This window comes from Acomys russatus, chromosome 31 (assembly GCF_903995435.1).
Source record: "Acomys russatus chromosome 31, mAcoRus1.1, whole genome shotgun sequence".
NCBI lineage: Eukaryota > Metazoa > Chordata > Mammalia > Rodentia > Muridae > Acomys > Acomys russatus.
Window position 1 is genome coordinate 2,598,265 of NC_067167.1, and position 21,719 is coordinate 2,619,983.

At 57.5% G+C, this 21,719-nt stretch overlaps 3 protein-coding genes across 5 annotated transcripts in view; all 3 read right to left on the bottom strand.

Annotated features, from left to right (window-relative positions):
- Window positions 1-978: 978 nt before the first annotated feature.
- Ncln (nicalin) lies at window positions 979-10,316 on the bottom strand. 2 transcript variants are annotated; one of them, XM_051139620.1, is made up of 13 exons: window positions 10,016-10,316; window positions 7,018-7,208; window positions 6,574-6,813; window positions 5,694-5,774; window positions 5,317-5,420; window positions 4,531-4,619; window positions 4,123-4,441; window positions 2,642-2,729; window positions 2,522-2,560; window positions 2,280-2,440; window positions 1,629-1,682; window positions 1,468-1,546; window positions 979-1,386 (listed from the first exon to the last, which is right to left on the bottom strand). In XM_051139620.1, the coding sequence occupies exons 1-13, from the start codon at window positions 10,197-10,199 to the stop codon at window positions 1,327-1,329; spliced, it is 1,689 nt and encodes a 562-aa protein (XP_050995577.1). In that variant the 5' UTR covers window positions 10,200-10,316; the 3' UTR covers window positions 979-1,326. The 2 variants fall into 2 exon arrangements, with proteins under 2 accessions (XP_050995577.1, XP_050995576.1); XM_051139619.1 differs by having other exon boundaries at window positions 2,280-2,443.
- A 2,929-nt stretch (window positions 10,317-13,245) lies between these two features.
- On the bottom strand, window positions 13,246-14,536 carry S1pr4 (sphingosine-1-phosphate receptor 4). The gene has a single exon (XM_051172910.1). It carries the CDS (start codon window positions 14,493-14,495, stop codon window positions 13,335-13,337), a length of 1,161 nt encoding a protein of 386 aa, XP_051028867.1. The 5' UTR covers window positions 14,496-14,536; the 3' UTR covers window positions 13,246-13,334.
- A 2,437-nt stretch (window positions 14,537-16,973) lies between these two features.
- The window catches only part of Gna15 (G protein subunit alpha 15), a 29,096-nt gene continuing 24,350 nt past the window's right edge, over window positions 16,974-21,719 (bottom strand). For both annotated transcript variants that reach the window (XM_051172848.1, XM_051172847.1), the window contains exons 6-7: window positions 21,350-21,503; window positions 16,974-17,203 (exon numbers count right to left, since the gene is read on the bottom strand). In XM_051172848.1, the coding sequence (XP_051028805.1) occupies window positions 16,977-17,203; window positions 21,350-21,503 (381 nt within the window). In that variant the 3' untranslated portion in view covers window positions 16,974-16,976. The remainder of the gene's footprint in view (window positions 17,204-21,349; window positions 21,504-21,719) is intronic.

Sequence of the window (21,719 nt, forward strand, 5' to 3'; positions counted from 1 at the left end):
GGCCGCCATCCGCGCAGCAGCAACTGAGCTTTTGCTGCTGACAGCTATTGTAAGACAAAGACTTGTGCCGAGCTAGACCCACACCTGCCCAGCTCTCAGGAGGAACAGGGCCCTGGCGTGAGCTTGGCAGGGGGGAAGCTGGGCCCCATGGGTCATGTCCCCAACGTCTCTGCCACAGAGAGCCTACAGTACCAAGAAGCAGTCTTTGCTGAAGGACCCGAGGTGACAGGCAGGGCCTGCGGTGGTGTGCCCACGAGCCTGGGACAGCAGACACTCCCCAGGACACTTGCAGGCGAGGTCCTTCAATATGGCTTTTATTTTGTAACCCGCCAACTGCAGACCCCCAGCCACCCTAGCCATCAACTGTCACCCTCCCCCATGACCTGTCAGAACAGAGGGAGGCGGCACATGCACTGTGACTTTTCCGATGGCAGGCAGGGTGGCACTGGCCTCAGACCCGTAACCAGCTGCCAGGACAGGAGTAGAGAGGGGGCTGGACCCAGGGCACAGTCGGGCAGCAGGTGGCCGTGCCCAGGGCCAGGGCAGCAGCTGACCCCTCCCACGGTGCTGTGGCAGGGCAGAGGCGGCCTGCAGTGGGCTGGGGGCCCTCCTAGCCTGACACCGCCTGGGTCATATTGCTATGGAATCAATTCACTGTGGGGTCCCTGAGGTCGACTGCCAGCACAGATGTCTCCTCCCGCCCTCTCTCCCAAAGCTGTCCTGGTGGTGGGGACACCCAGGGCTGTGCTGGGCCTAGCTGTTCTATCAGACGCTGTGACAGAGGAGCTGGCTCCCCAGGGAGCCACACATCACAGGCAGGACACTGAGGTGGAGGACGAGATGGGGAAGGTAGGGAGATCTCAGGGCTGCACGCTACCCGACCAAGGGCTAATTCTTGCCCTGTCACCAGCACCTGGACCAAGGGAAAAGGGACACTTGCAAGAAGGGAGGGGATGTGGAGGCCGGAATCCCGGGCGGCTCAGATCCAGCTGGGGGACCAGGTGGGTCCAGTGGTGGCCGAAGTGACAACAGGCAGGGCGGGGGTGTGGGGAGGAACAGGGAGACGCACGGGGCAAGCTGCTGGGACCCGGCCACTGGGGAAGCCAGCACTGACGTGTGGCCCTTCAGTGCACGTGGCCCGGGCCACTGTTCAGTCCCAGTGAGCTCATCTGTGGGTGGGCCAGGCTCTCCTCCAGAGAAGTTCAAGGAAATGGACCAGGAGAGGCTTCCTGGTGTCCTAGTGACCCATCAAAACCCTCTGTGGTTCGGTCTGGCGCTATGGGTGCCTGGGCCAGTCCCTCCTGAGCCGCCTGTGCACAGTGGCTGTCACTGCATCTTGGCCTTGAGCAGCAGTTTCTGCACCGTCTTGTACAGCACGTGGAAGTGCTGGTGGGGGACACAACGTGTGAGGAGACGGGGACACCAGAGCCGCCCCACCCCCACCCAGAGCCCAGCACAGCAGCTCACCTGGACGGCCGTGTACGCCATGCCGAGGTACGCCCCAATGCACACGGCAAGCAGCAGGTCAAAGATGGCTGGCTTGACCCTGAGGGACAGCCCGTGGGGTCAGGGAAGGCACAACGGCCATCCCGCAGACTGCGGTCCCCTGGCTCTGGCCCAGCACTCACCTGTACGCGCTCATCACCTGCTTCAGCTGGTCGTAAAAGACGAACTCGGGGTCCCTGCAGAGACAGCAGACGCCTCAGACAACTACGCTGGGGTTGCAGCACTTGGGAAGCTGACACAGGAGCATGACAGGTTTGAGGCTTGCCCAGACTATAGATCTAGAGCTCAATCCAGGGGCTGGAGAGATGGCTCAGAGGTTAAGAGCACTGTCTGTTCTTCCAGAGGTCCTAAGTTCAATTCCCAGCAACCACATATATGTTGGCTCACAACCATCTATACTGAGATCTGGTGCCCTCTTCTGGTGTGTGTGCAGAATACTGTATAAATAAATAACTTTAAAAAAAAAAAGGCACTCGATTCATCTGGGCGCAGTGGCACACACCTGTAATCCCAGCACTCGGGAGGCAGAGGCAGGTGGATCTCTGTGAGTTCGAGGCCAGCCTGGTCTACAGAGTGAGTCCAGGACAGCCAGGGCTACACAGAGAGACCCTGTCTGAAAAAACAAAAATTTTTTTAAAAAAGCACTCAACTCAGAAAGCGAAACATTTTGAAATAGCTAAGAAGGGAACTAGAAACTTGCCAGGCTGGGCACCCATGCTGTGCCGCAGCCTGCTTTGGACCCACGTCGCCCCAGCTGGGCAGCAGCTGCTCACCGCTTGTCGGCCTTCACGTGGTGCTGGCGCACGTCCTTCAGGTAGCGGCTCAGGAAGTGCTGCAGTGTGCTCAGGAACGTGCCATCCTTGTCCAGCAGCTGGGCTGCCCGCGGCTGGTTGGTGAGCCAGTCCATCACTGAGTCTAGCTGCTCCTGCTGGACCTGCTGGGGTGTAGCAAGCTGGGGTCACACCGGGGTCACAGCAGTGGTTCCTGGGGTCCCACCCAATGCCCCACACTTTACCATCTGCTCCGTGAACACCGGCATGTCTGGGGGTGTCCCCTGTAGAGGGAGGGGCAGGGTGTGAGGTGGCCCACTGGGCTGTGTGTACCACACGGGCAGGGCAGGGACCACATGGCTTACCTTCTCTGTCAGGTTGTAGATGACCCGTGTCAGGGCCTCAGCGATGATCCGTGTGTTTCGAGTCAGGGTCTTGGAGTCCACCCGGGACCTTGGGGACACAGGGACAGGCTTCTCAGGCAGGGCAAGCAGTCCCTAGTGCCTCTGAGGAGCTGGTCACAGGGGCTGAGTGTGTCTGACCAAGGTCTCCACCCAAGGCAGCCACGGTCCAATGTGGTGGGGGGTGTCACTGCCATGGTATGGAGATATCACAGTACCTGCAGGGCCCAGGACGCCCCACAGGGAACAGCCACACAAGGGTCCCTTTTGGGGTGAGCATCCAACCTTCCTTCAACCCAGCAGCCAGCCTGACTTGAGTCCTAGGGCCCCTGCTCCTCACTGTTAGCTTCCAGGTGTGTGACTGGCGGGTGGCCTTCCTACACCCCCGCCCTGTGCCATGAAGTCATCCAGCCATGGTCAGGCCATGTGACCTCTAGAAGACGGCTCTGTTTCTCCTCAAAGAGGTCATCAGCTTATGCCACACCCAAAACGTTCTCTCCTGGGAAGGTGCTAAAAGGTGGCCCTTAAAGAGGGCTCTAGAAAGTGTTTGCTACAGAAAGTTCTAGAAGGGAACTCCAGGGACTGTCCAGGAAGATGTCACCACTCTTCCCCCACCTCCATGAGAGACTGTTTTTTTTTTTTGTTTTTTTTTTTTTTGGTTTTTCGAGACAGGGTTTCTCTGTGTAGCCTTGGCTGTCCTGAACTCACTTTGTAGACCAGGCTGGCCTCGAACTCACAGCGATCCGCCTGCCTCTGCCTCCCAAGTGCTGGGATTAAAGGCGTGCGCCACCACGCCCGGCTGAGAGACTGTTTTTTTGTTGTTTTTTGAGACAGGGTTTCTGTGTGCAGCCCTGGCTATCCTGTACTCGCTTTTGTAGACCAGGTTGGCCTCAAACTCATGGAAATCCACCTGCTTCTACCTAGTGCTGAGATTAAAGGCATGCACCACCACCACCTGACTTGAAGGCTCTAGAAGGTTCTAGAAGGTGCCCCCCCTCGTGGGTTCTGAAAGCCGCTCTACCAAAAGGTGCCCCTATGGAAGGTTCTAGAGCAGTGGTTCCCAACCTTGCTAATGCTGTGACCCTTTAACATAGCTCCTCGTGATGTCCTGATCCCCAAGTTTGTTGCTACTTCATAACTGACATTTTCTTTCTTAAGGTTAAAGGCGTGCGCCACCACGCTCGGCTATGAATCTTAATGTAAACATCTGATATACAGGACATCACAAGTTCTGTTCTAGAAGCTGCTCCTACCCAGGAAATATCTAGAAAGTGGCTTGTCTCCCATAAGGAAGCCCCTGCTAATGGCTACAGGCCCCACTCTCACTCCACCCCCACCCCACCCCATCCCCCGGTGCTCTAAAGGGAACCCGAGAACTCCACAGAATCCCAGGCGCCGCCCCCCACAGAAGGCCGAGGCCATGGTCTCCGGCCAGTCTCGCTTACCGCACATCCATGATGCTGCTGCGCGGCCCCGCGCGGTGGCTCTCCAGGTGTGACAGCGTGAAGGCGGGCAGCCTGCGGATGGCGAAGCGCTCGTGCTCCCAGGCCAGCAAGTCGTCCGCTAGGTTGATCTTCTTGTGCACCATGGAGAAGCTGACGTCGGGGAACTGGTGCGCAGCGACCGTCTCCAGCTCCCGCAGGAAGGCATGCTGAAGTGTCCCCTCCCGTGGCGGCTTGGACACATGCAAGCGCAGGTGGCTCCCACGTCCCACGGTGTCCAGGCACAGCACAAAGGCCACGTTGTCCTGCAGCAGGCTAGAGTCTGTGGGTGGGAGTGGAAGTGTCAGAGGGGCAAAGCCCTGCCCACCAAACCCAGACCCGCCCATCAGTCGGCTCCCAGGCCCCGCCCACCTGTGTGGTCCAGGCTGTCCTCCAGCCAGCGCTTGGTGCCCTGGTAGTTGAACTTGCCCCCTCCGGAGGCGAAGAACAGGAGGTTGTACCTGCAGGTGCACAGGTCACGAGGGCATTACAGGTTACCAACGGGATGCTGGGGACCCTCGTCTCTCCAGACCCACAACCAGGTGACATCCCACCACCCCAGAATAGGGGCTCCCCAACTCTGACAGCCACACATGTCCCCAGATGCTGCAGGGGCCCCAGGGGAGGCAGCTGAGGACTCAACCTCACACAGAGGAAGGAACTCAGACTGCCCACGCTCCCAGATGCCAAGGGCTGGCTGACACACAACTTAGCTGTACGGTCCTCAGATCTCACAGGTGCCCTACACCCTCACCTTCCTGGGAACCAAAGCCAGGTCACTGAGCCCAGGTTGTCCCTGACCTGTATCGCTGACTGGCCACTGTCACACAGGGCTGCAAAGCCAGCCAGGACAGGGTGAGGGCGCGCTGGGGTGGCACCCTGTGACCATGAGGAGGCCTGGGGCCACCCTGTGTGCCTCAGCTCACAAAGGCTGAAACCACTCTCACGTGACCAGACCCACAGCCAAGCCTGTACGGCACCTGAGACATGTGTGACTGTAACAACTGCTGAGTACCAACTGGGTGGAGACCAGTGATGCTGCTCCGGGCCCCAGTCTCCCCACAGAGCACCACTCAGGAGTGTCACAGCACAAAGGGGAGACACTGGCTCAGACACTTCCCTAGGGGTGGCTGGACCATCCCCCACGGTGGCACTCACGCTGCATGTGTGCGCTTGTACGTGTAGAGACGCGAGAATAGGCGAGCCAGCTCCAGCAGCACAGAGATGCCACTCCCGTTGGAGTCAGCGCCCAGAGACAGCCACTGTGGGCAAAAGACCCATAAGTCACGCCTCCTGCAGGCCCACACGCTCAGTGCCAGAGCCACAGGGCACAAACAATTAGAAGGGAGACCCAGTGGGCCACACCTTTAACCCCAATACTTGTGAGGCTGAGGCAGGGGGATTTCTCTAAGTTCCAGGACAGCCAGAGCTGCAGAGAGGCTATCTCAAAACAAACAAAAAAGGGCCATGGGCAGTTGGCAGCCACTGGCCTGCTGTGTCTGTGTGTCCCTGGTCCTGTGTACTGGGGTACTTACCGGGGCCACCCCAAAGGCGTCGTAGTGAGCCACAATGACAATGGTGGGGAGGTCCTCACCTCCCAGCCCCGTCAGCCGTCCCTGCAAAGAGACAGCGATGGACCCCAGATGCCCAGGACAGCTTGGCTGTGGCTCCTAAGGGTCACCCTGCTGTGCTGTGAGTTTTGACACCAGGAGAAGGCACTGGCAGCACACATAGCTTGACTGTCCCCTCAACCCTGTCCCTCGGGGGAACAATGCAGAGGCTTCTAGAACCCAAACACTGGTGTGGCCATGCTGCGTGGCCCTCCAATGGACAAGCACACAAATTGCTTGGCCCAGGAAGGGGCTGTAGAGTGAGACTGCAGAGGCCAAGTCCCCAGGACCCTTCACATGACTAAGTGACAGCCTGTCCATCTTACCTTCACAGGAGTTGTGGGATGCTGCAGATGACCACGCAGTGTGCACTGGGTCTGCAGCCTGGGCAGGCCTCCCACTCACCCGCAGCTTCCTCACAGGCCAGACTCAGAACAGCCCTGGCCCCAAAACTAAAAAACTGCGGTGTCCTTTTCTGGTTATTAAAACATGGTCTCTTACATCCCAAGGCCAGCCTTGAACTCACTATGTAGCTCAGGACGGCCCTGCACTCCTGACCCGCCTGCCTCAGCCTTCTAGGCCTGTGTGACCACACCTGGCTATGTGCTGCGGCTGGAGCCCGGCCTCAGTGATCCCGGCAAGCGTGGCGCACTGAGCCCCACCTCCAGCCTGAAGTAAATAAAGTTCCTTGGTTGGTTACCGCCACCTCCCACGTGAGGCGGAGGGGGGACTGGAGCTCTGAAATCAGGGCGCGGCCTGTGCAGAAGACCTGGGGCAGCCTTAGGAATGGCGAGGTGGGGCTCACCTCCACACTGGTGATCAGCCAGTCGCTCACTGCCTGGCTCTGAGCTCCGCTGGTCACCATCTGGAAACCGTTGGCCGTGGCCGTGTGGAGCAGCACTTCAGCGGCTGACGCTGAGCCCTGTGAGGCAGAGGCGGCCTGCGTCTGCTCGTAGATGGACAGCAGGGCCTCGTCCTCCACAGCAAAGTACACGGGCACCACAGTCTCCATGGCCAGCATCTCAGGCTCAATCTCCATGAATTGCTGTGGGGACACATGCGCTCAGGAAACGGCGGCCGACCCAGAGCATCTCCCCATCTCAGCTCCCATAATAAAGATGGAGGACTCAGTCCAGTGTCCCTGGGACAAACCACCTTCTGCGGGGCTCAGAAAGGTAAAGCAAGTGCCCAAGGACACACAGCAGACGCAACCTGAGGGGCAGGGATGGCGACTGTGACACAGGCTCACCCGGACAACGTCCTGGGGCACGGCAGCCATGGCACGGGGCAGGATGATGACCACGGCGCCCGCTGACTGTCGCAGAGCCTTCTGGTAGTGCTCATAGGAGAAATCCAGCAGGCGCATCAGCACGCATCGGCGGCTCAGCACGTCCGCGTCCACTGTGCGCGCCTCCGTGTTGAGCACCGCATTCCGTGTGCCTGTGGGGGGCGTGGGGTCATGGCATCATGACTGGGGCCCCTGTACCCATCACAGCCCAGCCGTTGGCCTCCACGACTCCATCCAGTTCCCCCACACCTGCCTCATGACCATGGGAGGCCCAGATGGACCGAGGGGTCTCAAACTAAGGTGAACCGCATGGACCGATGGTGCCACAGCAAGCAGCCCCCTCCAGGAAGTGGAGTCCTCTGGGTTCTGAGACCCACTTACAGGCAGGCTGGGCGGCACAGCATACAGCAGGTGCTTCATAAATGTTCAACTCTCACAAGAGGGATGGCAGCCAGCACCCTTAGAGAGTGACTGCACAGACTGTAGGGGACTCGATCCTGCTGGGGTCTCCAGGGTGGTCACCTGGACACTGACACAGAAACTACCATGAAATCCTCCTTCATCAAAGGACCAAATGTCGGCCGGGCGTGGTGGTGCACGCCTTTAATCCCAGCACTTGGGAGGCAGAGGCAGGTGGATCACTGTGAGTTCAAGGCCAGCCTGGTCTACAAAGTGAGTCTAGGACAGCCAAAGCTATCACAGAGAAACCCTGTCTCGAAAAACAAAACAAAAACAAAGGACCAAATGTCGAAGGCACACAATGGCTGGGTCTGGGACAGTTCATCGCAACCATGTGGGGTAAACTGCGCCCCAGAGACCTGGATGAGGACCTGATGCTCATAGGCTGAGACCCTGTGGTTCACTAAGATAAAAATGGCCGTCACTTTGGCCCACAGGGAGCCTCAGACCCAGGGCTAGCTGAGGTCCTGAGCCTACTCACCGGGACTACAGAATCTCAGAGGTGGGAATGGGGCAGGGGGCCGCTAGGAACTTTCCTAGAAGCCACCACAGGCCAGGCACCCCATAAAAATTCTACTCCTTCCAGGGAGAGGCAACACTCTTCAACCTGTTGATTAGACACCAGCACTTCCCCCAGGTCCCCACAGTGTCCCCTAGAAGGCTATGGGCTATGGCAGGACACATGGTACTCTGTTCTCTGTGGGGATGTGACACAGAGCCCCAGTCGGCAGTGCTAACCAGCACCAGTCCCCAAGACTCCCCAGAACAAGAGGGAGGCCAGGGCCCTGTGACTTGAACCGTGGCTAGCCAGGGTCACAGCCCCACCCCCTGAGGACAGCAGGGTCAGCTCAGGCATGCCATGACGGCAGGTGCAGGCATAGTCAACATGCGCCTCTCCGTTGCTGGCTGCTCAGCTCGGTTGGTGTCAGTGACTGTGTGCCCATAAAACTTTATCCACAACCAGCAGGGAGGCCACGCCTCATTGGTTGGCTCAAGAGGTGCAGCTGAGCCTCAGGGCCACTGAGCCACTCGGGAGAATGACAGGATGCCGAAGTCCTGTCCCAAACTCCACTATGCCAAGAAGGTAAGTCCTGAGGAGGCCAGAGTCCACAACAGGAGGGATGGTGGCCTTGGTCACACCCCACAAGCCTCGTTTCCCATCAGAATCATTTATTTCTCAACAAAACCCAGGGGAAGTTGGGTAAGGGGAGCCGTGGTGATGCTAGGGAGCAGGCCGAGGCTGAGGGGAGCCCAAGGGATTTATGCCCAGGGTTTTTCAGGACCTGCTCTGGCTGGCTGTCCCATCACGGGTCCCCAGGGGTGCAGACAGGACGCAGGAGCCCACTAGTTCATATCCAGCCAAGGATGGGTAAAAATGCCACAAGTCACGCATATGGTCCCCTGCAAACATGAGCTCATTCACAGGCTAGCCCACCCAAGGGGCGGTAGGTGTGTGTGGCAGTTAGGAGGACGAGTGACCTAGAACTGACTGCCCTCTGGACCATGGAAGGCTCCGGAACAACTGTAGTAGGAGCTCAAGTGACCACTGGCTTTATGTGGCTTTGTGGGGGTGTTCCCCGGCCACACAGTGGAACCCCACAGTGGACAGCTTAGCAGGTGTTACTTGAGAAGGTGCTAGGCCACAAAGAACTACAAGCAAGTGCTAACCACACGGGGGGTGCCTGGCCACCTACTCCTGGCCCTGTGGACCTGGACTAGGATGAGACCCTCACTCTAGCATGCTCTGGGTGCCAGGAAGGACCCTGCAAGGTGCTAGGGCAGCCACTTGACCTCCTCCGCGTGGACCCCTCCAAGATGGGGCAGCCACATGACTCCTGATGTGGCAACACTGCTTTAAAGATAAAGTGAATAATTCCGAGCACAAAGGCACATAGGATCCATGTGGAGTGGCCCGGGTAAAGAGACCCAGGCTGGCCCACATGCTGGGGGGCTGGGCAACTGACGTTCAGAAACATTCTGAGTATCAAGACTAGAAGGCAAAACAAAGACCAGAAGGTTCTGGAAGGCCTGATACCACAAGCAGGAAAGCAGGCTTTGAGAAACCCAGCACCTAGGTGTGGGGACACTGACCCCCAGGGAACCCTGACATGGGGTGGGGAACAGAGCAAAAAGGTGAAAAGGTGGTGCTGTGGGAATCAAGGTCCCAGGGACCCCAAAAAGCAGGCCTGGGGCGCAGAGGCAGGCCTGAGAGGTCTGGGGGCAACCAGTGACAGAGGGATCAGAGTGACAGGGGATCGAGGAGAGGCAGGAATCAGGGTAGCGAAGATGGGATGGGGTGACAGGAGTCAGTGTGACAGCAGGCGGTCTGGGACAGGGTGAGGGTGGGGTTGCCAGGAACGAGATCAGTATGTCAGTGGGGAAATCGGGGTAACAGTCGGGAGTCCTCGGCATGACAGTGAGAGGATCGCAGTGACTGGGGGGACCGGTGTGGCGGTGGGAGAGAAGGCGGCGACAGGAGACGAGGTCAGGGGTCGCTCACCGTATGGCTGGCCCTGCAGGTCGTACTGCTGCATGCGGTACACGGTGAACTCGTGCGCGGCGTCGGCGGCGGGCAGCGGCGGCGCCACGAGCAGCAGCACGGCGGGCAGGAAGACGATGAAGCCTAGCGGCAGGCATGACGCCTTCAGCACGTTCTCCAGCACCTCGCCCGCTTCCTCCAGCATCCCGGCGGGCGGCGAGCCGCAAAGCCGGCGGCGGCGGACGGCGACGGGAAGCGGCCGCGGCTCCGCGGACTCAGCTCGGCATGGGCGACCGCTGAGGTCCTTCGGGCAGAGCCACGGACAGCCTGCGCTCGCCCAAGGGTCCTTTGGGCAGCGTTGCGGATGGCCCTGACTGCCGCGCTGCCTGCTGGGAAGTGTAGTCTTCTCTGGGAGCGAGCCCCCGTCGGGTAATGCTGAAAGTTGTAGGCACACTGAGACTCGAGCAACAACCTCTAGGGAGCAGTAGCGGTCCTTGCGCGTGGAGGACGCTGGGAGTTGTAGTACCACTATGGCGCTCCCAGAACGAAACTATGGGGGACAGCCTACCGCTATGAAACTCATAAAATCCAAGTCGCAAAACACCGATTGTTTTAAAAAAAAATAAAAACAACTTCCAGTAAGTCTTGCTTAAGGCCTGTGTTTGGCGTCGTTAAAATCAAAGACTCAAAAATAAATAAAAAAAATGCAGGACGTGACCTTCCGACCCGGAAGGAAGTAGGGAGAAAAGAGAAAGTGCCCCCGGTACCTTGACTCTCCTGGGAATTGTAGTCCTATTGGGTAAGCACAAAGGATGATGAGAACTGAAGTAGTTCTGTGGTCTCTGAAAGAAAAGAGGGTTAAAATGTGCTAAAAAGGTGTGAAAATGAGGCCTCGTATTTGACCATGAAGGTGCCGAGAGCCCCATCACAAGACGTGGCACCCAGTATGTGGTCTACAGGATTTTGAAGGATTTTGAAGTGAATGAATGAAAAGATGGTTTAAAAATAAATAAAGAAACAATATTCAAGCAGGTGGTAAGGTTACAGTAAGGCGAAACTGGAGCAGGCTTTAATGGCAGTGGGGAGACTGAGATGAAGGTAGCGGGACTAGTTTGATGGTGGGAGGTCTTTATTATTCCTGTTTATTTTGGGGACATATTTAACCTAAAATTTTTGGTTTGCCTATTGCAAATTCAAATCTAATTTCAGAGCTGGGCGTTGTGGCCCACGCCTTTAATCCCAGCACCCGGGAGGCAGAGGCAGGCGGATCGCTGTGAGTTCAAGGCCAGCCTGGTCTACAAAGTGAGTCCAGGACAGCCAAGGATACACAGAGAGACCCTGTCTCGAAAAACAAACAAACAAACAACAACAACAATCCCTAATTTCAGAACATCCAATATTGCTATGGACCTGGTGATTCGGGTAAAGTTAAGGTGTGAATTAAAATCATATGTCACTTACGCCTCTAGAAATAAGATAAATAAGAAATAAAAGATTGCAGCTAGAGAGATGGCTCAGTGGTTAAGAGTGCCACCTACCAAAAAAAAAAAAAAAAAAAACAAAAAAGCCGGGCGTGGTGGCGCACGCCTTTAATCCCAGCACTCGGGAGGCAGAGGCAGGCGGATCACTGTGAGTTCGAGGCCAGCCTGGTCTACAAAGTGAGTTCAGGACAGCCAAGGCTACACAGAGAAACCCTGTCTTGAAAAACAAAAAAAAAAAAAAAAAAAGAGTGCCACCTGCTCTTCCAGAGGTCCTGAGTTCAATTCCCAGCAACCACATGGTGGCTCACAACCATCTGTTATGTGATCTGATGCCCCCTTCTGCAGATAAAGCACTCATATGCTATAAATAAAATAAATAAATCTTTTTTAAAAAACAGAAATAAAAGATTGGCCAGGAGTGGTGACACTTGCCTTTAATCCCAGAACTAGGGAAGCAGAGGCAGGTGGATTGCTTTGAGTTTCAGACCAGCCTGGTCTACAAAGCGAGAGTAGGACAGTCAAGGCTACACAGAGAAACCCTGTCTCGAAAAAAAAAAAAAAAAAGAAAGAAAGAAAGAGGAAAAGAGAAAGAAAGAAAGGAAGGAAGAAAAGACTGAACAACTAAGAATTCAGTATACAAACTGGTGTGAGCTGACTTTGAGTGAGGTATACAGTAGGTGCTCCCAGCTTGTGGAGCACTCAGGGATGAATCTGATGGCCTTGGCATCTGCCTTAGGTGAGAAAGTGGATTCTAACACCCAGACTACTGGCCCTGCCCCTGCCCCCCCCCACGCGCCGTGATTAGTCTGCAATGAATGGATGCCAGCTGTATACCAGGCCCTATGCTTAGCACCAATGCAACGGCCTAGCCAAGCTGAAAGTGTAGAAAAGTCAATACACATGAGCCCAGAACCTTGAGCTTCTCCCATCCAGAACCGAGTGACAGTCACTGCTGTCCTTCCAATAGTGACCAGTGGGACTCTAACATACACCAAGGAACCGAACGTGTGGGTTTCATTCGTTTTAATGACATTTTCCGCAGCCGTGCATGGCTGGCAGCTGTGCTATCGCACAGTAGGGTCCCGTCAAAGCGCCTCACCACGGTTCAGAGCCGGAAGGGTGAGGCCGCGGGGATTACAGGGCCAGTCAAGATTGCCCCAGACCTGCGGTGGGGGTGGGGGCGGGGGCGAGCACGGGCCCACCCTCCCCACACAGAGGCAGAGAGACTTAACTGGAGAAGGGAGGCCACGGGGGTGGGGGTGGGGGAGTGGGAGCTGCTGCCCCAATGGGGAAGTCACTAAGGAGAGGCACAGATGTCCTCCCAGATCCACCTGTCGTACTTGAGACATCTCAGACAAACAGTGCGGGTGTCTCCCCTCCCAGCACACCCTTAAAGCACTGTGCCCCGCTGGATGTGACAAGAAGAGTCGTTACAGGAGCCCTGAGCTCCAACACACACACACACACACACACACACACACACGCACGCACGCACGCACGCACACACACGCACGCGCACACACATACACACACGCACACACACGAGTGGACCACCACAGAGCCACAAGGCCATGGCCTGTGTGTGAACTCAGACATGACGAGTCCCCTTCCACTGCTTGGGGCGCCCTTCCCCCACCCACCGAGGCCCAGAACCTACTGGCTCACTAGCTCCCGCCAATCTTCTGCCAAACATCGAGCGTGGGGTGGTTCCATGGAAGCCCCCGCACCCCCCGGGGTCTGCTGGCATGCTCCCGAAATCATCCAGCCAGGATCGTCGTGCGCAGTCCTTTCTCACCTCTCTGGGGGAGGGCCTTATGTCCCCTCCCTTGCACACTGCGGGCGACTGGCTGGTCCAAGCGCTAGGTGCTGCGGATACTGGAAACGCTGGACAGCGGCTCTCGCATCTTGAAGCTGAGTGACCGGGAAGTCCGAAAACTGTCCCTGGGCCTCAGAGAGCTGTCCGTGGTGGACACCCCGGACTGAGCCTCCGTGATCCGGGTCAGGCAGTCTCCAGGACCTCGCAGGCCTAGCCAGAGACAGCCACAGCACAGGAAGGCCAGGATGGCGCGCTGTACCTCGCGGCTGCGGAACGAATAGATGAGGGGATTGATGGCCGAATTAAGCACAGCCAGGGCCAGGATCCAATCCATGCCCCGCAGGTACTCCTGGGCCCAGATGTTGGAACCAAAGATGTCTGCCAGGAGAAGACCGAACAGGGGACCCCAGCACACCACGAAGGCCACCGAGATCATCAGCACGGTGTTGAGCAGCCTGCGGGCCTTGCGTCGGGCCAGGGGACGCGGGGACTTCTGCCCGTTGGCCCGGACCACCTGAAAGATGGCCCCGTAGAGGCTCAGGATCGCTACCAGGATGAGGGCGAAGACCACCACGCAGAAGAGCACGTAGCCCTTGGAGTAGAGGGGCAGCAAGCTGGAGCAGCGCGGGAAGGCACACACACAGTTCCAGCCCAGCAGGGGCAGCAGGCCCAGGGTGGCCGCCAGCAGCCAGCACAGGCCGATGCAGCCGTACACACGGCTGGTCTTGGTGGCCCCACTCTCGGCCACCCGCACCATGGTGGCGAAGCGCTCGCCGGCCGTGAAGAGCAGGCTGAAGGTGGACGCGGCCAGCGCCATGAAGAGCAGGCCCTCCCTCAGGAACCAGTGCGCGGGTGACAGCTGGAAGGTGCGCGTCCCCGACAGCAGCACGTTGACCACATAGGCCAGGCCCGTGAGCAGGTCGCTCAGCGTGATGTTCAGCAAGCAGTAGAACACCCAGCGGCGCGATCGCATGTGGGTGGCTATGGCGGCCAGCACCATAGCGTTCTCCAGCACCACCAGGCAGCCGGCCGCCACGGACGGGCCCCTCAGCATCCCCAGCCCGCCACCATCCTCAGGGCCCCCGCGGCCAGCCAGCCGGCCACTGTGGTTATAGTGCAGCACAATTAGGAGGCTGTGACCGCTGGCCGCCAGCCGGTGACAGGACTCCGGGGTCACCGGCGTGGACCAGGTGCTGGTGTTCATGCCTTCCCCGGGGGACAGACTGAGAGAGGTCCCCCCGCCCCGGCAGGGTGGAGTAGCAGCATGGCCTGGGTTTCCTGTTCTTTGAAATTTCCTGTTATGCTCAAGGTGCCCCAGAGTGGGCGGGGGGGGGGCGGGGGGGGGTGAGGCCAGGGCAGGGAGGGGCATCCCGACCAACGGTTGAGGTGACTCTGGGGGCTCCAGGCACCCCTGCCCTTGCCCAAGTGTCCCTCCTGTCCTGAGGATGGGCAGCAGTGCACCCGGTGGGGCGTTAGAACGGGACAGTGGGCACTGGCTGACACCTGCCCCATCCCAAGACCCACTCTACCCACCACCTTGTGCCCAACTGTTCCAAGCATGCTCATGTACAAGCAGGCGCTTAATAAATGCTTGTCAACCGTACACAGAAAGTACTTCATAAACGTTTGTCACTTGTATACAGCAGCCAGGCCTTGATGAATGTTACCCAAATCTATCAAGGACCACCCGTGCGCAGCAGGTGCTTAACGGATTCTTTCAAACGTTTGTTAAATTTATTTATTTATTGGCTGTAGGGATGTACATGTGTCAGTCGGGTGCAGAGGTCAGAGGGCAACGTGCAGGAGTCAGCTCTCTCCTTCCACCGTGTGAGTCCCACCCAGAACCGAACTTGGGTTGGCAAGCTTGGCCGCAAAGCACCCTTATCTCTGAGTCATTCACTGGTGCTTAGTGGTTAGTGGTTACACAGCAGGTGCTTAGTCAGTGTTGGCTGTATGTACACAGAAAGTGCTTAATAAGTGTGCGCCACATTGTTATAGCAGCAGCGTATGCCTTTAATCCTAGCACTTGGGAGGCAGAGGCAGGCGGATCACTGTGAGTTTGAGGCCAGCCTGGTCTACAAAGTGAGTCCAGGACAGCCAAGGCTACACAGAGAGACCCTGTCTCGAGAAGGAAAAAAAAAAAAAAATCTGCTGCCTGAACCAGGACATTTAATAATGCTTGCCCACATACAGCAAGTGCTTAATAAATGTCACCCAAACACAGCAGGCGCCTAATCAGCATGCAAGGACACCTGTAACTACCCTGGCAGTCCTCCTTGCATGGGGCTCCTGTAGGTTCAGGGCCGGTTGCATTCATCTTTGCTAGGAGGGAAGGGCAGGTGGTACTGAGCCAGGCGTGGTCTGAGTCAGCTGGGGGTGTCACCAGCACCAGCTGGTGTCCCCTGGGGAAGACCAGGGCCAGGGAGACCCTGTGGCTGGTCATTGTCCACGGGGTGGGGGGGGATGGGGAGGCAGGGTCGGGGTAAGTGAAAGGGGGGGGCAGGGGGCGGCACCTGGGAGGAGCTGCGGGCGGAGACTGAGGAGGGGGCAGGGCAGGACGGTCCTGAGCCCTGATCCCAGCCTCAGTACACAGCTGTACTGTGCCCTGGTCCTGGCTGCAACCACAACCCTGCAAGGAGCCGAGCCCCAGGGTCACCTCAGACTGAGCCCCAAGCCCAGCCGAGTGCAGCCCTTGCTCTGCCAGGTGACCCAGGTGAGGCCCGATGTCACACAGAGCAGGGCCCTGGGCACTGACTCGCTAAGCCTCTATCCTATACTAAGCCCTGATCCCAGCATGGACCCTCCCTGGCTAACAGTGAGGATGCCGAGCAGCAGCAATCCTCCTGCCTCAGTCTCCCTAGAGCTGAGACAACACACAGGAAGGAGATGCTGCCTCTGGGCACAATATTTCTCTATTTGTTGGTTTTTCAATGACATTTATTGACTTGTGTGGGTAGGCGTGTCCCACCATGCACGCCTGAGGGGCCAGGAGGACTGCGTCTTTGGGGGACCGAATTTCGGTGGGCAGGTTGGACCGCAATCACCTTCACCAGCTGAGCCATCTTGCCGGCCTCGGCTTCCCCTTTAATAAGCTGGCGTGAGCCCCACGGAAGTCGTGGGGGAACCAAGCACACACTGGTACTGGGCAACATTGAGTAGTGTCCTGGGGTGGAGTTTGGGGATTGAGGACCCCTCACAACTGTGGCTATGTCAAAAATCTATCTTTCTGGAGTCCACCTCGGTCGTACAAGCGGATAGACAGCAAGTAGAACTTCCTCCCTTTCTCCCACACTTCACCCGTACCCCAGAGTGAGGCCAACAGGAGGAGGTGGACGGACAGGGACCCTGGGAACTCACAGGTCCCCAGACTCTTACTATGTAGCCCTTGCTGTCCCGGACCACAGAGATCCTCCTGCCTCTGCCTCCCGAGTGGGGCGGAGGAGGTCATAGGCCGACTCGTGTTCTTTCTCTAATAACTAGAAGGAGAACGAGGGAATAAATTACAGACGGGTCTCGGGCCTTGGAGGCCCTGTGGGGAGCAGGGACACGCCCGTGGGGCTGGCTGCCCAGGCCCGGGGAGTCCTCGCCCTGCAGTTTCACGCGTGGCCGCCAGGCGGCGCTGTGTCCTCACCACGACCTCGCCCCTCAGGCACGTCCCGCGTGGGGTTCTCCCCCCCCCCCTGCGTCACAGCAGGTTGATCTCGTCCAGGTACCGGGCCAGCACCGAGTCCCGCACGTCCCTGAACACGCTGCGGACGCTGTGCGTGTCCGTGGCACAGGTGAAGTGCGCGAAGAGGCGTCGCGCGCGGGACCCCTTCCTGCCACCGTCGTGGGGCTCTGCGCAGCCCGCATACACGCGCGCGTACATATCCATGATGAAGCGCTTAGCGGCTTCCGCGTCCCTCCGGGGACCTGCAGAAAGGGAGTTGGATCGGGAGGGCTCCTTTTTGTACCCCAGGCTGGCCTCGAGCTCCCTACATAGCCCAGGACAACCCTGGATTCCCTATGTAGCACAGACTGGCCTTCAGGTCAATCTGTAGCCCTGGCTGGTTTTGAACTCCTGATCCTCCTGCCTCCACCTCCCCAGAGCTGGATGGTAGGTGAGAGGCATCAAGCCGGGTTTGTGTGGCACTGGAGATTGAACCCAGGGGCTTTGTGACAGCTCTGGGGTCGCTTCTCTAGGGCGGGGAAGGGTAGGCTGAGCCACTCGAGCCATCTTTGGAGTAACTTGTAAGGGTCACGTGGCCCCAAATGGGGCAGTGGCTCAGTTTGAGGACTTGGGGGCTGAGGTGTGGTGGGGCCTCCAGCAGTCGTGCTGGGAACTCTGCGACTGTCCAGAGACCTGGGTGTTTAGTGCCTGTGTTCCCACCCGCGACCTCCTGCGACATTGTCCATCTTCTTTGGGAAACCAGGAGGTCACACAGGGCTGAGGGGGGGTTGGAAACTGGCTGCAAACAGTATGGATTCGAATCCTGCTTCCAGGGCAAAGGCCATGGCTCAAGGAATAAGAGTGCTTACTGCCAAGCCTAAGAACCTGGGTTCGAATCCCCAGCGCCCAGGTAAAAAGCTGAGTGTGGCTCTGCACGTAGCTATAACCTCAGTGCTGGGAGTAGAGGTGCAGAGGCAGGGGACTCCTGCTACCGTCCAGTGAGAAGGCCCGTCTGGAGGGATGAGCCAAAGACTGGCAGAGCACAGCACAGGTCTCCTGCTGGGGCCCTGCAAGTAGGCAACTGCCAGCCAGTGACTGCCTTGCTCTGTGCCTCAGTTTCTCCACCTGCACAATGGAGACCATCCACTCTATGGGCTTGCTTTGTTTTATTTTTAAGTGAATTGGTTTTTTGTTTTGTTTGTTTGTTTTCTGAGACAGGGTTTCTCTGTGTAGCCCTGGCTGTCCTGGACTCGCTCTGTAGACCAGGCTGGCCTCGAACTCACAGAGATCCACCTGCCTCTGCCTCCTGAGTGCTGGGATTAAAGTTGTGCACCACCTCGCCAGGCTCAGTGGGTTATCAATCTGAGCACAGTGCAGTGAGTGAGCTGTCCTTTGTCTCTGTGTGGCTGTGTGTGGACTTGCAGTTGCAGGGGTGGAGAGCGACCTCGGCTCTAGTTCTTTGCTGAGGCAGGGTCTCACTGAATCTGGCGCTCACGAGGTGGTCTGCCTGGCAATCCTCCCGTCCGCACCATGCCTGACTCTTTCTGTTGCTGGGGATTCGAACTCAGGTGCCCGTGCTTGCATGCGTACTGCGCCAGACTCAAGTTTTTAATCTTCTGTTTCCCCATGGCAGACGGGGTCTCTCTGTGTAGCCCTAGCTGTCGTGGACTCACTCTGTAGACCAGGCTGGCCTCAAACTCGCAGAGATCCGCCTGCCTCTGCCTCCCGAGTGCTGGGATTGAAGGCATGCGCCACCGCCGCCTGACTTTAATTCATTCCCTGGCAATGCTGCGGATTGAAACTAGGGTCTCTCGCTTGCTAGCCTGGACCACAGCTGAGTGAGGGCCGATGTTAAAGTGACCCCCAGAATCTCATCTGCCTGGCATGGCAAGTCATTGCCTGAATCGGGGTCGAGGGGCGGTGTGTGGTGCGTGACGGTTTGGGATCTCGGGTCTCTGAAGCTGTCAGGATACACGCTTCTGTTGGTTTAGGGCGCTGAGCCCAGTCCTTCTGTGTGAGTAGCCACGGGAAGTGAGAGAGCCCGGCCCCACGGCGTTTGCCTCTGCCTGCTCCCAGGTTAGGCAGGGCAGCTTCCCCTCTCGGTGACCCTGGCTTGCTTGCTCAATCAACTGTGATGGATGCGGCACAGACGTCCCTTAGGCTTGTTTGTGAGAGGCAGTTGTCACCTAGGTTAAAGTCTGGCCACCCAGAGTCAGCCACAGAGAAGCAAGGCACAGCATGTGGGAGCGAGGGGCAAGGTGAGATGACTCCCAGTGAACACTGCAGGGACTCCCAGGAGAAGGCATCTTCTTGGAGTCTGGCTGGTCCTAACCACTCAGCTAACCAATCTCAGCTCCTCCCAAATCCCTGAGCATTGGGCTGCGCCGAGTGGGAGCAACTTTAATCCCAGCATTCAGGAGGCAGAGGAAGGTCTGAGTTAGTTCCACAGGTCAGCCTGGGCTACAGAGTTGAAGGCCAGCCAGAGCTGCACAGTGAGACTCCGTCTCCAAAGGAAACGAAGCCGGGCAGTGGTGCATACCTTTAATCCCAGCACTCGGGAGGCAGAAGCTGGAGAATCTCTGTGAGTTCAAGGTCAGCCTGGTCTACAAAGAGAGTCTAGGACAGTTAAAGCTACACAGAGAGACCCTGTCTGGGGGGGGGGGGAGAAAGAAGGAAGGAAGGAAGGAATTAGATAGATGAACCAGGCAGACTGACCAGTTCAAGCTGGGATGCTTGGGATGGTCTCCTCAACAACAGAAAGCTCACCCTTCTAGCACTGTAGCCCCCAGCTCCTCAAATACCGCCTCCCTTACAGGAAGGGTCTGAGGGAGGGGAGACTGTGGTCCCCACCTAGCTGTTTCAACCTGCTAGTTGCTTTGTGGAAGAGGAGTTTCCAATATAGTTTACATGTGTCATACATTTCTGCATTAGCCAGGCGGTGGTGGCGCATGCCTTTAATCCCAGCTCTTGGGAAGCAGAGGCAGGTGGATTGCAGTGAGTTCGAGGCCAGCCTGGTCTACAAAGTGAATTCCAGAACAATCAGAGTTACACAGAGAAACCCTGACTCAAAAAATAAAACAGAAAAAAAAAAAAAAAAAAAAAAAAGGATTAAAGGATTACACAAATGAGATAAAATACAGATGTTACTGAAAGAAAGTTGATGGAGTAAGCCGGGCGTGGTGGCGCGCGCCTTTAATCCCAGCACTCGGGAGGCAGAGGCAGGCGGATCGCTGTGAGTTCAAGGCCAGCCTGGTCTACAAAGTGAGTCCAGGATGGCCAAGGCTACACAGAGAAACCCTGTCTCGAAAAAACCAAAAAAAAAAAAAAAAAAAAAAAAAAAAAAAAGAAAGTTGATGGAGCTATTAGAACTGTAATATAGGACCTGGGTGGGAACGAGCAGTATAGCCCCTGCCTAGAATCCCCAAGTGAGGGGCAGGGGGCGTGGTCAGGGGTGGAGTCTCCCAGTGCGGGGCAAGGGGCATGGTCAGGGGTGGAGTCTCCCAGTGAAGGGCAGGGGGTGTGGTCAGGGTGGAGTCGCCCAGTGAGGGGGGCAGGGGCGTGGTCAGGGTGGAATCTCCCAGTGAGGGGCAGGGGGCGTGGTCAGGGTGGAGCCTCCCTGTGAGGAGCAGGGGGCGTGGTCAGGGGTGGAGTCCCCCAGTGAGGGGGCAAGGGATGTGGTCAGGGGTGGAGTCTCCCAGTGAAGGGCAGGGTGTGTGGTCAGGGTGGACTCTCCCAGTGAGGGGCAGGGGACATGGTCTGGGGTGGAGTCTCCCAGTGAGGGGCAGGGGGCGTGGTCAGGGGTGGAATCCCCCAGTGAGGGGTAGGGTGCATGGTCAGGGTGGAGTCCCCCAGTGAGGGGTAGGGGGCATGGTCAGGATGGCTTCCCCCAGTTAGGGGCAGAGGGCATGGTCAGGGTGAAGTGCCCCGGTGAGAGGCAGGGGGCGTGGTCAGGCTAGAGTCTCCCAGTGAGGGGCAAGGGCGTGGTCAGGGGTGGAGCCAGAGATAGTTTTTTATAGAATCTTTTCTCATTCAATGACATTTGCTAAGAGGGTCACCTTAGCCAGGAGGTGGTGGCACAGGCCTTTAATCCCAGCATTCAGGAGGCAGAGGCAGGTGGATCGCTGTGAGTTCGAGATCAGCCTGGTTTACAAAGGGAGTCCAGGACTGCCAGGGTTACACAGAGAAACCCTGCCTCAATAAATAAATAAATAAATAAATAAATAAAAAATAAAAAGAGGGTCACTTTTATCTCCATTCCACAGGGGGAGAAACTCATGCGGTATCAGAAGCAGGCAAGCTGGGAACCCAGATCCTATTCTCTTTGAAGCTTCCAGTGACTCCTAGTAAGGGCTGGGCCTTGGACAAGGTTCTCCCTGGGGAGGCATATAGAATGTTCTAGAACAACTCACCCTGGAAGCTGGGGAAGTATGTGGCCAGGTGGGAGGTGTGGATCTTCTCCTCCAGGATGTCCGTCTTGTTGAGGAAGAGGATGACCGAGGTGCTCTTGAACCAGGGCAGCTCTAGGATCGTGCTGAACAGCGCCAGGCTCTCCTTCATGCGGTTCTGGGTGAGAGACACAGGTGGGCGGTGAAGACTTGGGGTGTCTCCCACCCCCTCTCTGTGCATGAAGGGGTAGGCCTCAGACCCTCTGTGCCCAACATCCTGTGTTGGGAAACATCCTTTTGGAATCGGCGTGTGATTGGACCGCCATCTCATCCAGTGACGTCAGAGGGCACTGTGGGAAGGCGGCAGCACACAGGCTGAGCTCCTACAAGGCCT

Excerpts from the sequence above, each read along its gene's own strand:
- S1pr4 (XM_051172910.1), bottom strand. The coding sequence starts at position 14,495 with ATGAACACCAGCACCTGGTCCACGCCGGTGACCCCGGAGTCCTGTCAC.
- Ncln (XM_051139619.1), bottom strand. The coding sequence starts at position 10,199 with ATGCTGGAGGAAGCGGGCGAGGTGCTGGAGAACGTGCTGAAGGCGTCA. Across the intron at positions 2,730-4,122 it reads AGCAGCATCATGGATGTGCG|GTCCCGGGTGGACTCCAAGA; the intron begins GTAAGCGAGACT and ends TGTGTCCCCAAG. Across the intron at positions 2,444-2,521 it reads CGGTGTTCACGGAGCAGATG|CAGGTCCAGCAGGAGCAGCT; the intron begins GTAAAGTGTGGG and ends GCTACACCCCAG.